Consider the following 17,401-nt stretch of genomic DNA (forward strand, 5'->3'; position numbering starts at 1 on the left):
TTTATTAGCATATACAACATATTTTTGTGTTTTAGCTGCATGTGATTTGGCATTGAAGGAAACATCTAAAGACTGAATGTGGTCCTAATGCAGAAAAATCTGTGACTAATTAGCTTCATTGGTGAATGAAGTATGGTACTAGGTCATGAGGAAAGAGCCACTTAATCCTGATAACCATAAGAAGAGTGACATCTGTTCTGTTTTTAACATTTATTCTGGGAAACTATCAAGTCCTTTTTTCCTGGGCTCAGGAGAGCTATAAATACTAATAGCTTGGGGTTAATACACCCGTTTCTTAAGTGCCAATGTTTCTTCCATTGATATTTATTTACTGATATTTTTTAAGTTGTCTATATTGTTTAAAGTCATCTGAAAATGATTACTTCATGATACAATAAGTATATGCATTTTTTTATTGTATACTCATTATTACCTTGTATAACACTCAAACCAAAGTGGAGCTATGAAACACATGACGTAATAAATATTAAGTTTAAAGGAGAACTATCAGGTGAGTGATTTCCACTCATCCACATAGTTAGAGCCGACCTGTGACAAAGAAGCTGTCACATGTCGGCTCTATAGATCCGGAAGTGAGCAGAAATATGTAGCCGATCCACTCACTTCCCGACTGTCTCCCTGCAGTGAGCGGTGACCGTCAGATTCCCCCTTCCCCTCTCTGACCCTACAGCGCTCAGTGGAGGAACAGATGGGGAGGGGGCGTGTACAGCTGGATCTGCCTCTAGATAGGCAGAGCCAGCTGTCAGTCATGCAGCTGGGTGGATCCAGACAGTATTGTTGTGATCCGTCCCGGTTGCGGCGTTCTCTGTATATCGCAGGCAATAGCCCGCTATATACTGAGCTTTGGGTCACGGGAGGAGGTTAGTATATGTCCTCCCGTGACACTAAAGAGAACTATGGGGAAAAACACTTACCCCTTAGTTCTCTTTTAATAGTTTTCCAGCTTATACCTCCTAACTGTTGCATTCCATTGAGGCATATCTACCTCTTTTTTCCCTGGATGTACTTGTTGAGAATGCCGATAAAAGCTAAGCTATGGGCCCTGCACCAAACATAGGTTCCTTGCATCTCTATCTTTTTCAAGGAAGGATACTACTTGGCAAGACCAATACATTTTGCAGGGCAAAACAATGGCCTGTGGGATATGCACTGTAGAGCACATGGACCAAGAGGCTGTGAACACTGTCTGGCCCTATGCAGTACAGGTAGTAAGTCTGCATCTCAGTATGTTTTGAGGATGGCAGTGGAGGTTCACAATGTAATTAGACTTTTAAAGTGGCAATACAATGTAATACAGTGTCCACATTATATTACTATTTGAAAAATGTCAGCCACATAAGTCCTCATACTAAAGTTTTATAACCCCACCACAGACACACACACACACACACACACACACACACTTTACAGCTGTATGACTGATTACCACCCTTATGCCTACTTTTTGTAATATATTACATAGCAGCAATGGCTACCATAATCATAGCCACACTCAAAGGGTTAGACTAACTAAAGCTCAGTGACTGAAGCTAGGAATGTGTATGGTTTGACTTCTTATTTTTTTCTAGTTCATCATTCACATGTGAGTATTTTTATTAATTTAAGTGATACCAAAAAATACTCCTCCTGAAAGTGTGTACTTATTTTAAGTGGATACTGAAGGCTATGTAACATTTACTATGTGTCTAAGGGGAAATTAATGTTTTATATTAGCTGTGTGTTTAGGTTTGGATATTGCAATGTATTTCAATAGAATTACTGGATATGAACTCAACTCTTTCACTTCTAATAATCTCCTGGAACATTTATTTATATATCTCTAAAGGCTAGTATACATGGGGTCTTTGTGGTTTGCTTTTGGCATGCATTTGTAAATATGTTTTAAAGGATTTGGATATATGCTGTTGGAATATTGAACTTTGAGACATTTATTAAAGACAAATAGGCTGTTCACTTTGCAAGGGAATTTGCACTATGTAGGGCAAAGCATATGCAATCATGTGCAAGGAAAATACAGTATTTTTATGACCTATTACAAGAAAGCAGTTCAGGAAATGTAGATCTCCTTATCATATCAGTGACTTAGTAGGTCCTGGAACCATTGGATCAGTATAACAACCTGGAAAAAAGACTTTTCATAGGGATTGGTTAGCAAAGGCAACCTCTTTACACCTACACTACTTGTTTTAGTACCACTACTTTTTATTGATATTTTCAACAAGGAAAACAGTCAATATATACACTTCAAATGTGCATAAAAAATTAATAAATTCACAGTTTCACATCCATATTTGTTTATTTATTACAGGTATTTATATAGCGCGACAATTTATGCAGCGCTTTTACATAGATTGTAATCTCCCTCAAGGAGATTACAATCTAAGGTCCCTATTTGCCCAGCATACATACAGGGCAAATCAGGAGCCAATTTACCTTCCAGCATGTCTTTGGAGTGTGGGAGGAAACCGGAGTACCCGGAGGAAACCCACGCAAGCACAGGGAGAACATGCAAACTCCTTGCAGATAGTGACCTGGCAGGGATTTGAACCAGGGACCCCAAGGAGAACCCCTACACTAACCACTACGCCACTGTGCTGCCCCTTTGCAATGTGAATTAAGAACAGTTTGTGGACAATGTGCAAGATACTGTAATGGGTTACAGTTAAAAATACTCAGGTTTCGCATACTTTTAAAAATATCACTCAGTGTAGGTGGGGGGATAAGGGAGAATTAGGAGCTTGAGGTAGGAGTGAGAGGTAGAAAATGGTAGTGGGAAAGAAAGAGGGCGAGGTAACAAACAAAAGTTTCACTCATTTGAAGTAATGCAAGAGTGCCATAAGAGATCTACAATTACCATTTTAGATATATTGCCAGCATATTTAGAGTCACTACTCGTTTTAGAAAACATGGTGCTAAATATTGTAATGGGCAGGCAATATTTATTTATTATTACATGCATTTATTTAAGTACCTTAATTATTAACAAAAACGTACCTTACTACGCTCAGCTGTAGATCCTCAAATCATCTCAAATCAATTAATGATGACACTGTGCTTCCTTCTGGAGGGTGGCTACTTTTGTTCCCCATGGTCCCTGTGTGTTGTAAAGTAGCCATCGCTCCAAGCTCGCTCTGGTGATGGACTATAATTTCAATATAAATTAGTAAACTAAACATGAGATTGTGGTCCATCACAGGGGTGTCATTGGAGCGGTTGCTACTTTACAACACAGGGACTATGAGGAGCAAAAGTAGCTACCCTCAAGAAGGAAGGACAGTGTCAGCATGCGGCCTGCTGGAGAGGTGAGTTAAAGAGCTCTTATATTGCAGGAGACTTTCAGCTTAATTGTATTAAGTGACTAATACAGTCTTTTATTCTTGACATTTGGATTATAATGCTTTGCTTTATAGGTTGTAATTAGAATGTCAAACAATATTATGTATATACAGGATCATAATAATGTTAACTTAATTAAATTGGTATTAACAGATTGGCACATGTAATACTAACACACTAAAAATCTATTAGACTTTACTAAGAATTACAAATGTTAGTTGTTCATTCTACATGCCTGGTAGACTTGTCCTGTGGTTAGAAATGTATTACATAAATTAGAATAACTTTTTACAGGCGCACACTGTTTGACACAGCTAATAGCCTGGAATACCCATAATGAAGACTTTAGCAATTTGACATGGTTTTCTGTCAGACAACTACTCCAAATTAGGGCTAAAAATTCAAACGATGTCTTCATTGCATAAACTGTCTCCATGTATGAAAACAACCTGAAATGTAATCACATCTGAAACTTTTTGCAGTTGTTTATTCTGTGGTATTGAGTATGTTATCCTAAATTAATGCCTAGTGCTGGTTAAAAGTATAACAGAATGCTAGCAATAGCATTGCCAAATAATAATAATAATAATAATATAAAAGTCTTTATAAGATGGTAAAAAATTCACACAAATATCTAATTGAATTCCCTTGGAAAATGTAGGAACACTAGGTGAAAGTTGTGTAAATCATGGGTAAAAGCCAAAGGTGTGATTTTGAGGGCTTAAAAAACCCTATTCCTCAGGGCTTGGTAATTTTTACCCACCTACCTAGAACTGCTAGCTGGAAATAGTGATGGGTGAATCTGCCTACAGTAGGTTCGATTTCCCAAGGGCTCAGCAAATCTTGCTCAAAATTCAGCAAACCTGAGCTTAGAGGTGAATTACATTAAAGCCCATGGGGACTAATCTTGTTGCTAAAGTAATTTTCAGGGCTAATAGGCAAATTACTGTCAAAAAAGGCATGGGATGATTGGCACTGTCAGACTGTCATGAGGGACATAATGCATACAGGTGAAACTCGAATAATTAGAAAATCGTGCAAAAGTTCATTTATAACGATCTCATGTCTCTCATCTTTCTCTTAGCAATGTCCTATAGATTCTCTATGGGGTTCAGGCCAGGTGAGTTTGCTGGCCAATCAAGCACAGTAATCCCACAGTCATTGAACCAGGTTTTGGTGCTTTTGGCAGTGTGGGCAGGTGCCAAGTCCTGCTGGAAAATGAAGTCAGCATCCCCATAGAGCTCCTCTGCGAAAGGAAGCATGAAGTGCTCCAAAATCTCCTGGTAGACGGCTGCGTTGACCCGGGACTTAATGAAGCACAGTGGACCAACACCAGCAGATAACATGGCTCCCCAAATCAACACAGAATGTGGAAACTTCACACTGGACTTCAAGCATCTTGCAGTGTGAATATAGATATATATATGTTTTTTTATTTTAAAATTAGCTTGGCATGGAAATGCAGCACCTCAATCTGATTCATTTCAGTTTGAAAAAAAGGCTTTATTCAGGTACCTTTAGCAGCAACACATGCTTTTTTATCAACCGATAATAAACCCGCTTTGGCTGCCAAAAAGAATTTGGCCAGTAGTTTACTGTAGCTGTTCTTTTTCTCGCTGATGCAAAACTGTCCGGCCAACTTTTATCAAGCTCTTATATAGAATTAAAGGACCACAGAATATGCAGCACTGTAGAATTGATCAGCTGTAGGACATTTTTAATGATGGAGAATTGGCTAAAATGTGCTGGAGAAAAAGAGAACAGTAGATTGAAGATGACACAGCAGTGAGAATTGGCCAGCAGCAGGGCAGTTTTAAATAGCAACACTAGACCTAAATTTAGTAGAGAAAAAAAGCACAGGGTGCACTTTTCTACAAGAATTAAGATACAGAAGAGGATACAGCAGGACAGTTTTTATCAGATATATTAGGTTTAGCTGGTGTATCCCTTACTTTTATTTTATCCATGGGAATGGGGGGTGCATTGAATGTGAGTGATAGGTGGTGCACACTGCTCTTAAACTTAATTTATGTTTCCCTTCAAACAATGGTGTGCAGCAAACAAAAGGCAGCTTAAAGAACAGATGGACAGTAACAAGTGAATGTTCCCTTTTAAAGAAGAACTGCGGGCACAATTTTTGGGGGGGCTTTGTGGGGCTACCCTGCACTGCAACGGCTACCTGCTCTTTTTTGCTCAGTGTAAAAAATCCTTGCAACCAGCAACACGCTCTCCAGCCTGTCTCCTGCTCTGCTGCTGAGATTGCAAATCTTGAACCCAGAGGATTCACCTCAAACACATGGTAGCAGCCATGCCAAACCTCATTGCCAGCTGTAAGGGACTCTTCCCTTGTTTACATGACAGTGTAAACAGGGTGGTAAACCTCTGGTTGTTGTTTTTGTCTTCTATATAGAGGATCCCAATCACAGGACTGCTTTAAAGGCATGGAAAACTGTTTACTCTGTTGTGCACATAAGTTATGACTAGATTCCCTTACACACCCCTTCTCTGTGATGTGTACAGGTTGATGACAAGTTCACTTTAAGCAATATTTTATGCACTTCTCTCAGCTATATAGCTGCCATTCATTAAACAGTATAAACCGACTAATAATTTTCCTCTTGAGTGAACTGAATGCCTGAATGCATGCAACTGACTTACCAGATTGAACTAGGTTCATTAATATGTCATTGTTTCTCTAATATCTCATTTTTCAGCTGATTGCTAATTTTTCACTGATGACTTCAATTTCTTGCCAAATTGACTATTTGTACTTTTTCAGTCTGAGACATCTGATAGTTATTTAGTTATAGCGCCATCCAGCAGTTATGTGCTTATTATCTCTGATGCGTGTCACTTTCCATTATGTTTTTGCTGCCCTTTAATTGTTTTTTGATGTTTAAAGAAGCCTACAATTTAATACAAATTGTCACCAGTGAACATATTTTACATTTATTTAACACAGTTTACAAGCTAAAATATGACATTTGGAATCTGATTGTGTTCACTATTTTCTGTCTGTACAATATGGCTGATTGCACATGAAATTATATTATTGTTTTGACCAATTTTAAAATCATTTTTATGCTTTTTGTTGTGCAGTTTCACAACCAATTTCACATACCCATGCAGCATTGAAATAACGTGGTCAAATCAAAAGTTATTGATGTACAGGAAAAAGTGAACATCAAAAGCACAAGCAGAAAATTAAGATCAGCCATTTTAGTAAAAAGTTTTTTCAGGCTTGCACGTATTGTGCAGACCAGGGCTGCCACTAGAAATCATGAGGCCCCATACAACCTACATGGTTAGCCCCCGCCCAGCTGTCAATGGCATACCGGTACTTGTGGTCCCCCCACAATCTCACACATTTATATAACTCTGACAAACCACAAGGCTTTCCAGAGAACACTGAGCCAGTCACATTAATTTCTGTACAGTGGAGCTTACACTCTAATGCAGAATGGCACCGGATGTAGTGAGACTACAAAACCCAGCAATACATTATACAGCAATGCAGAACAGTATATGAATTGGACTCTGGACTTAGTAACGCACTGGACTCAGGGCAGTAACGCACTGGACTCAGGACTTAGTAACGCACTGGACTCTGGACCTAGTAATGCACTGGACTCTGGACCTAGTAATGCACTGGACTCTGGACCTAGTAATGCACTGAACTTAGGACTTAGTAACGCACTGGACTCTGGACTTAGTAACACATGGGACTCAGGATCTACCTGAGGCCCCGCAGAGCCCACCTGAGACCCCGAAAAGCCCACCTGAGAGTGACCCTGCAGAGCACACCATAGATCCTGCACGCCCATCTGAGACTCTCTATGGTGGGCTCTGCAAGGTCTTAGATGGGCTGGTCAGATTCTCTTTCCCTGCACATGCAGCTCCTTACCTGCCACTGGTGGGGCCCAGCCTCTCCTGCTGTTGGATCGGCGCTGCTGGGGCCCAGCCTCTACCACCACTGGATCAGCGCTGCAGGGGCCTGGCCTCTTCCGCCACCAGACTGTGGCTGCTGGGGCCTGGCCTCCTTCATCTCCTCCACTGTGAGTGGGCTGCGGGGGCCCAGGTCCCCCAGGCTGCCTGGGCCCCTGAAATTGGTATCAGCCATACCCCTCTGATGGCGGCCCTGGTGCAGACTATTGTAATGGTAGTAGAAGCTGCAGTAAAAGAAAACGACAACCATTATAGGACGGGGTGATTGGACTAGAGGTTAAATGTATTGTTTTTTTGACTAGGTTTTAGATTCTTGTTTTGATAGGCAGATGTTAGAACAACTATTTTTTTGTCTGTATGTCTTTTGTGGTTTTCTTCCCCATAGAGCTTATATTAGTTGGTCAACCACAAATTTGAAAAATAATAAAACAATTAGGGCAGCTGTGGGCTTATTATACCAATTTTTGCAAATCTGTACCAGAAAAAGACCCCAATTGTGTCTGAATTGTATTAATCCACCTGAGTGCTTGAAGTCTGCTCATGATACATTAAATGAGCAACATCTCACTGCTGATTCATTGGCTACTGCATAAAGATGACACAGAAAATAATAAAGCTGTAACATATTGCAATTTACTGTGTCACATGTCTGTTCTTTTGGCTCTAAATTATTGTTGTCTGATAAGCAGGTTTGAGGCAGAGGGATAACACAGAAACACAACAAAGAAATATGGATGTCATCTGCTTGGCTGTACAGTGTTGCAGAGGTCTGTAAATTGCAAGCACTTGAATTAAATGACTAGCTGTGTGAGCAGGTAAATCAGTTCACTTATATATTTATTAAAACTATGTACTTGAACACATAGGAGTGGATTTACTAAAGGCAAATAGGTTCTTCATTTTGCAAGGGATTTTTCACTTAGTGAATGTGGTAAACATTTTACTTTGGAAAGAACACCTATTAACATGCGAGAATGATTTAAAAAAACAGTATTTTTGCTTGCACATGATTGGATGATGGAAGTCAGCAAAGCTTCACCTCAGTTAATAAGCTGAGGGATAATTCCCGTGGAAAGCATGGCTACCATTAATTCACGTTTTCCGGGGACGGTCCCTGTACAGAGGGGTCTGTCCCTGGGAACCCACCATACCAGTCATTGTCCCCAGCCACCCAGCAGTTAATTGTAAACATTGCACAGCACAGGTGTCATCCCATCACACATATTGTCCAGTTGCACAAAAGGTTGGTCCCTGCCCAGTGATTGTGAGGACAATGCAACTTCCTGTGTGGCTGATGGATGTGTGTGTATCTTTGGGGAATAGTATGGAGTCTACAGGGAAGTATGGAAAGAGACAAGGCAGGAGGGGGGCAGCTGCAAATACAGCAGCCTACACCTCAACCACTTTGTGTCCTAAACAGGGCAATAGGAGACCATCTATCCCTCCCACTGTCTCTAGAATCACTGCAAACTATCCAACCCCCTATCAGAATTATTAATGAGGGAGAAGCCTTCTGGAACTACAACAAGCTGCTTGCAATCTGTTGCTGCATCTTTGCCATAGATGAAGGATAACCTGAAATTGAATTAATAACGTCTTGATGCAAGGAAGATAAAATATGGTTTACTAAAGCTGGCATCTCTAATTTGTTCCATTGTTTGCTTAAACTGCTACTGTTCTCTAGCTGAGCAGCTTGTGTGCTGGTCATCTTCTATCGATGTGCTCCAACTACACAGTGATTGTGGACCTCCTGCAAGCCTCCGAAGCCTTGTTGCCTTACCTTCTTCTTCTCCTTGCTTTGGAATTAGCAGCAGCTCCCCCACTCACATGCAGATCCTCTGGAGAAAGAGTCCTCCTGTTGGTCAGTTCTGGTCTGTGTGTGTAGCACTGCCAGAGAGGTTGGGGGAAGGAGGTCAGATGGTAGGAGCTGGTGTGAGAAGCAGGAGAAAATGGGACCAGAAGCTTGTGTTCATTTTTGGGATTCAGCAAAGCATACAGAGGAGTGGGGGCAATATAAAGGAGGAGCCCTGAGCAGCGGAATTAATGCTGTCTGGGCGTGGATGCAGGGAGCTGGGGTGCTGGATTCTAGCACAGCCGCACAGAGTGCCGAGGTCAGGAGTGCTTAACACACAGAGTAAGAGAAATGGTATATTAGGTTACCACATGTCTCATTATGTGTGTTATACCCTCCTGAACCCTGCACTCTGTGTTGCACATTCCTGACCCTTGCATTTTTGGTGTTACAAACTCCTGAACCATGCACTCTTGTGTGTTAAGCACTCTTGACACAAAGCAGCATAGGCTTGGCTTTATTTAACCATACCACTTTACATCCCTTGCACTGTTTCAGCAATTTAGCCACTCCCTCCGTTCACAGTCACATGCTACCCTTTTAACTGTATAGCTTGAATGCCTGCCTCTTGTTCCAAATGTGCAACCAATTGTTTCAGGGCGGGCTAAAAAACTTCTATTCCATGTTAGCAGATAAAAGGACATCAAGTAACAAACTGTGGATGCCTTTCAGTCCACAATCTGGGCCTTAATCACAGCATTATACACACTCCCCATTCAACTCCGGAGGGGGGTAAAATAGTATCAAACAACATTACACACTAAGATATAGTATATAAGAAAAGAAGTCCAAAGCAAGCTCAAACACAGAGACTGTAGAGACTGTAGAGAAAGGCACATATGTTGCAGGCGTCAAGTGTCAGAGCACAGATCCACAAGCAGCTAAAATGTCATATTCCCGGACTGTGCTCCGAGAAGTAGACACCAACTTCACATAATAAATGCATACCACCTCCCTCCATTTGTTAGATTAGTGGCTCAGATGAAGGTTGTAACATGGTATAGAATGGTAGAGCCGAATGAGCCATAGTATTAATTTATAAATGAATTCAAACCAAATAAATATAAACAGATATGAATACAATGGGGGTGATTTACTAACCTAAACACACGCACGCACCAGGTGTGTGTGATTTTCACACAGCAAAACGTATTTATCAACCAAAAAGTCTCTAAAAGCATATTTCCACTAATGCCATATATGGAAAAATCATGCACATGATGCATATATAATGCTGCTTCACAGTTTAGACAAAAATGGTTAGCTCATGCATTTACATTCCTGCATTCATCAACGCAAGCAACATAACATAGAGCTAATTTACACCACATTACCTTGCAATTCATTGCAGGGCTTTGCACAACACAACTGCTGGGTGTGTACACACTACAAAGGTGTTTCGATTCCTCCCATAGATCATCCTGGGAGGGAACACACTACAGAGGTGTATACACGTTCGTGGTGTGTTTAAAAGGTTAGTAAATCAACCCCAATGTCTCAAATACTCAAATTCTCAAAGAGAGAAACAAATGAACCTGAATAGAACACTGATCTCAAACTGCCTATAGAAATAATTCTGAATACATGCTTACACCCCACTGATGATTTAATCTGAGTGGTATATATGTTAGCAATGTAAAAATCCACCAAGTTTCCCTTTCTAAGAGCTTACAATGTATGTTCCTTTCTATAATATTAGTGGAAACTTTTTCTCTAAAAAGAAAGCCTTATTACCCCATGTATGCAAAGAAAATGTTTCGAAACATTTGATGGGCAGAGGGCATTGGGGTTCATTACATCACAATAGTGTTCCCCTATTCTCATACTAAGAGGGTGGGTTGAGCAAGAGAAATTCCCTTCCAAAGCATACAGTCTATTTGTCTTTAGTAAATCAACCTTTTATAACCATTGTCACCAGAGCACAAATTCGGAAGTAAGGCTTCTTTCTCAGCAGGTAGCATCTTTGGTTCACTACTGCTACCGAAGGCATGCAAACTCAGGAAAACAAAAAAAAGACCAAGGAGCTCTTCATGTTCCAGTGGACATAAATCCTGTTTATTTAGTGCAGATTAAGAAAAACAGGGTACATATGATGAAGCTTTTGGAGGATATACCTCCATCCATCTGACCTGATTACAGGAGGCATAATTATTGGAGCTGCAGAAGATAAAAACCTGACTGCTAAATACTACTTAACCTTTTTGGGTTTGATCCTTGTAGTTGAATGCATTTAGCTCAGATTCAAGAAGGATGATCAGTGTGAAATGTTTAAAGGGCTGATGAGAAAATTCTTGAGAAGGTGATTTTATCTCATACAATTCATAGTCAAAAGTCTATTTTTGGAAATATTTAGGCATATTTAGTGTTTAAGTTTACTTGTGCTTGCTAAAGAATACGGTACTAGTTAAGGTAATAGGAAAAACACATTTGTTGTGTACTTTTCAAGATTTTTCTAATTACAATTGTCCAGGACACATTTCATTTAGCCCTGGATGAAGGGGACCCTCTGATCCCCCAAAACGCTTTGGCTGTTTTATGATATGTGACTTCAAACAAACTATAAGAAGAATCTACCTGATTTGCCTATGTCATTTTCCTGTCTACATACATAGTTAATGGCTAAAAGGAATTATCGCATTGGTTAGGGAAACAGACATTGGTGAAGTTTAGTACTGAAGTCACGGAGGTTAGGCCCCTAGTAACGAAACAAAATTAATTCAGACACACACACACAGAGGAGGCTTCCAGGAATGTCCATAATTAACCTTTGTCTTGTTTATATTTAAACTGATTAGGTTTTCCATTCTTCCTTCTGTTTCATTCTAGTAATAATCACGCGATGGACTGAATGCTCAACCAGTAAAAAAAAATGAATTAGCATTATTTAGCTGTATTTTTCAGCTCACAGTCTCTTTTAAAATGTGAAGCACTCAGCACTATTAAGATGCTATTGCAAGAAATGTAATAAATAAATATTCATGGCAGTGTACCGCTTTTGATAAATGCCTTCTATTCATTGAAGTAAACCAACTGATTAAACGTGGATGTAGGTTGAAATTATATACATCTTAATGAATTGTAATTCAGTAGTATTAAGGACATACTTGAAAATGAGTGCATATTTCATTTATGTCTTCCTGGTAAAAATAATATAAACACATGTCATTGAAGCTTTCCGTTAATTAGTTCAATGAGGCATAGTGCTATATCCAGATAGGAAGAGACCATCCATGGGTGTATAATTGCTCCCAGCACTTTTTTCTCTGTTTGCCTGTGAAGTTGAAAACATTTCCACATTTCCATATGTGCCCAAGCTCCATAACACAGCTAAAATTGCTTAAAAAAACACCCACTGCATGTTTTTAAAAATTACAATTATCTGTCTTGTTTTGAATTTGGCTTACCAAAATATTTTTTCACACAAAATGAATAATTAGTTTTGGCCCCGTTTCTTTGAAAACCAAAGTGCTACATGATGTTACACTTTGCCAGTGGTAAACAAAATACATAACAATCCACATGAAGGCCATTTTTGTCTATTCATTTGGCTAACAATGTGGATGGATTAAAAAAAGTGGAATTTGTTACATACACATAAAAAAATTCAAAGCACAATATTTGTTAAATGATGTTCTGTTAATACTTAACCTAAAAAGTTCTATCAATTTATTATTTTTGCATATCCATGGATTCTGTTTGTACTGTTCCTCCCACTTTTTCAGCCTGTAACAACTCCAAGACTGATAATAGTTGTAACATTTAAAACAGAGGTGGACTGTGAGGCCCTCCCCACCCCTTGTCTAATATCTAAGTATGCCAGATGATATATTATTCAACAGTGGCTGGTGCTTGAAATGCGTACAAATGTGGGGGAAGAACTGCATTCACTATCAATGTAGAAAAATAAATATCTTCCCAAAAATAAACAGCTTTGTGATAATATTTATCTTAACTGACTGTATATCCTTAGATGTTAGTTTTCTTTTCTAAGCTTTTTTTCCATTATTTTCATCTAGTGATCTGGCCCATGAGTCTGTAATTGTTCAACTTCCTTTAACAGACCAAGCTGTCCAGCAAAAGTTGAGACAAACCATTTAACACTGACAGGGGTGCTTATAATGGTCAGATTTTATTCATTTATGTAAAAATGTATCCCAACAGAAAACCGAAAATATTGTTGTAACTGCTTAAAAAATGTTAGCTTGTTAGTCATGTCCATCTAAATCTAAAGGTTGACAATGCCGCCGTCCAAAGGTGGCTCCATTGTTCCTTCACAGAGTGGAGCCACCCTAGGACAGTATGTGTGTTACTGGCCGTATCACCAGGTGAAAACCAAGGGAAAATACACAGTAGATATGGGATGAGCAACCATATACATATCTAATACCCCCATTCAAAAAATAGCGTATGTGGCAGGTTATTCTGAGTTTCGACGCGTTTCACACCAACTGGCTTCTTCAGGAACCTCACGTACGTATCTATGGATTAACATATTGTATATTATTATCTCCATCTTTTAAAAACACTTTTTGCATACATATGCTTTGCATATATCAAAGAGACAAATCCAGATACAGCGCATATATAGTACTTGCTATTACTTGAAATATAATAGATAATAAGTTTACCCAATATAGCATAGGATGTGCAGTGTCATCTAGTACATAATAAAGATAAAATATATATATATATATTACCCCACAACTGCTGTGGATCCAAAACATGGTCAAGAAATGGGTTCCAAACACAGGGGAAAAAAAGGGAGGAGGAAGCAGGAGAGAATTGCCCGCCTCCACGGGAGATTTTTCATTCTTTCCTGCTTCATTCACTCACATCAATGGACCCTGGCCGAATGACAACTTTCTGAGCTGTCATCTGTAAAATAAGGAAAGGGGTGGGCATACTGGTAACATCCTTGACTAAATATGGCCATGGCTATATTTGGGCAATGATGTCACCACGTGACATCATTACATACTTACATTGCTGATGATTCCCAGGTGACATCGGTGATTTCTAAGGATGCGCCAGGTGCAGACACCCACTACTTCCTTAGCAACCATTGATAGCAGGAAGCTGTCATATTTGATAGCGGTATTGCCAAGAAGCATGAGTTCACACTTGGTTTGGCTCAGAGAATCATGCTTGGCCATGTACCACTGTGCAGGTATGTGTGTGTCTGCACGTACATCCCACGGCATATGCGCTAGGAATTGTGACACCAGATTGGCTATTTAGGCTGTGCCATTCAGGCCTCCAGTGCTGCGTGATCTTTAACTACTCTGTGAATACAAGATCGGGTAGTCTGACTCTCATCATCCAATAATGACCCAATTTGTTTCAACCATTTTTCCACTGCTCCGAAATCCTATGACCATTGCCTGTCCCTCAACCTTACTTCTGCCTGCTGTCTTATACTCTGCTGCCTGCATGTTACCAACCATGGATTGTTTCCTGACCATGCTCTTGTCTGCTTGCTGGTACTGTACTGTCTGCACGTTGTCGACCTGGCCTGCATCTGACTATGGCTTTTCCAGCACCATGTCCACTGGTGTGTATCGTCTGCGTCGGTCACTATGTCGCCCAGAAGAAGGGACCCTGCGTCGCCCTGAAACGTTGGCTGTTAGACGCATGTGACGATTCAATAAAAAGTGCTTTACTTCTTGCACATATCATCGAGTGCTGGTGACTTCTATTATGGACTGTATCTGACACGGCTCCATCCATGTTGTCCCTTCATGCACCAACCTCTTATCCAAGGTCTGTACGCTGTATGGAGTGCAGGTGATTTCATATTATCCATCTTCCTCCTGAGGTACATCATAGAAACTGGCATCTTCAACAGCAGTGGTATCTTCTGATACTCATTATTTTATGCCTGTTAAGCTACTCAGGGGCTCTGGTAATGGAGCAGCAACAGAGGCTGCCCTTGTTTTTTCAAGCTCCTCTTATGTATAAATACCTTTTTCATTTCACTTTCAATTTTGCAATTTCAACCAACCTTGACATAAAATACTGAAGGAGGAGGGAAAATTTTACTATATTCTAACAAATAATACTCTAACAGTGTATGTGGGTTTTCATTGGAGAAACTCCATTAATTCCAAAATTGAATGTTAAATCAAACAAAATTTCAAACAACAATTAACAAGTCTCTGATAGCATTATCAAACGTTCTGACAAGATTTTTCATGTGAAAGTCCATACCAAATTATAACCACGTATATGCAACTTTAGATATGATTGACAACCTAATTGACAAATAGTGAGGTGCAAGTGAAGGGAATCAGGATTCACATGAAAATGGCCTCCAGATATGTGCTGGCACTTTTAGGTGCCTCCCCTTCGATCACACTAACAGTTTAACTTTAGAGTACAGCCTAACTCCAGGATTTGTTTTTTAAATAACGTGGATGAGAGTAAGTATTTCTATCTGATTTATATTTCTGTATTTGATTCCATTGGGGAGATGTTCCTTTACTTCCTGTTGCTTTGATGCCTGTACAGGAAATGGATGGAGCAGGAAGACATGAGTAGAAACAGCAAACATTGTAAGAATGTCTAACAATTTTTCACACTATTAAACTATATTTTTATTTTGTCCCTGTTGGAGAAATGTCCCACCCATTCTTGACCTGAAAGGAATAAGAGTAAATCTCCCAACATGTACACAAAGGGAAGAATATCTGACAGAAGCTCTAACCCTTCCCTGCTCTATCCAAAATAAAATCACAGTTTAGAATGGATATGGGTTTTCACATTTCACAGGAGCTTACTTTTACTCCATTTCCTTTAAACATGTTTAATTATGCTAAATTCCATTCCATAACCTTGTGAGGCCTTTTAAACCCCAGGTTTATTGATATCAAAGTACGCTGACTTTTTATATTTACAAAGTTCATATAATTCCTCCCCAGACACTTTTATTTAATAGCTGGAAGGTAATGGATATTTAAAGATTGGGAAAGTTCTTTTGATTGTTTAAATTTAATCTCCAACTACTTTCTCATTTTGTAGCTTTAGGCCATCCTGTCGTCTGGATTAAAGAATGGTACAGGGAGTTTGGACCATGTACAGAATAATATTTATTGTGAAATAATACTTAGAAAAGTACACCTCATAAGCCAGTTTCCTTATGTTCACTCAGTTTGATTTTTATTGCAAAATAGCTTTAAGCTATTTTTACAGAATTAATTTAGTAAAGGAAGAGAAATAGTTGATGGATTCATATCCAAATTATATAGCTCAAGAAAAAAATATGAGTACATATAAAGAAAAATCACGCTATTGGGCTGTGACTACAACAAAACCTCAGAAGGTACAAAAAGAGTACTTGGCCCAGATCCATCAGGACAGGAGGCTCTCTAAGAGATTTGGAAGTAGAGATAAGTGGATCAATTGCAGTGTGAATTGTTGATTTCATTATCTGTAAATTTTGGCAAAGCAGAAGCTCTCAATTTAGTGCATGAAGGTGTTTAAAAACATTTGCTTAAATTTGCTTTTTTTTCTTTATGCAGCAGTGATTTTTGTGGTGTGTATTTTGTTTACTTATTTTATTTAGTGGTTTTTGTATTTGGTTTGATTTTTTTTGGAGAATAAAATCATTAATTGTACACTGTGCCTATATGTTCTATTTTTTTGACTGCCTTTTGACTCTTTTTGTGAACATTTTTAAAAATAAGGTTAATGAGGCAGCATTTTTTTGCCACAAGAACAGATCCAAGATAGTTAAAAGAAGCTTCCATAACACCCAAGAACCATTTAACCGTTTTGCTGCAAAGGCGGTTTTTGCATTTTTTGCATTTTTTGCATGCATGTTATACTCCACATTTGGAGCCTGAAAATTACTTAAAACTCCCAAGATTTATATAGTTACTGAAAGCACAGACACTGTAGAATAAAATGGCAGCAGATGCAAATTTTTACATTTCATAATATAAGTTCAATTCTGTATTAAACTCAACATTTCAGTACAAATTACACTTAAGTTAATATTAGTGCACAAAAATACAATACCCAATTTTTTTGTAAAATATAAAAGGTTGTGCTGAGTAAATAGATACCCAACTTGCCAAGCTTAAAATTTGCTGTGAAACAGCAACAAAATAGACGATAATTTAACCATGAATATTGGCCCTAAAATGGTTGCTCTCACCCTGGCACATGCGGTGATACCCATTATGTGTAGCAGAATCGTCGTTTTTGTACATAGGCCGTGTTTACATTAGTATGGGCACGTTTGTGGGG

The 17,401-nt window shown here is 39.1% G+C and overlaps 1 protein-coding gene across 1 annotated transcript in view; it reads right to left on the reverse strand.

The window, feature by feature from the left end:
• MXRA5 (matrix remodeling associated 5) overlaps positions 1 to 14,355 on the reverse strand; it is a 78,290-nt gene extending 63,935 nt beyond the window's left edge. The window contains exons 1-2 of the mRNA XM_018564789.1: positions 14,137 to 14,355; positions 13,988 to 14,029 (exon numbers count right to left, since the gene is read on the reverse strand). Of these exons, the coding sequence (XP_018420291.1) occupies positions 13,988 to 14,029; positions 14,137 to 14,355 (261 nt within the window). The remainder of the gene's footprint in view (positions 1 to 13,987; positions 14,030 to 14,136) is intronic.
• Between the last annotated feature and the right edge of the window lie 3,046 nt (positions 14,356 to 17,401).

The sequence above is a fragment of the Nanorana parkeri genome, unplaced genomic scaffold (assembly GCF_000935625.1).
Source record: "Nanorana parkeri isolate BGI_ZX_2015 unplaced genomic scaffold, ASM93562v1 scaffold782, whole genome shotgun sequence".
NCBI classification, from domain to species: domain Eukaryota; kingdom Metazoa; phylum Chordata; class Amphibia; order Anura; family Dicroglossidae; genus Nanorana; species Nanorana parkeri.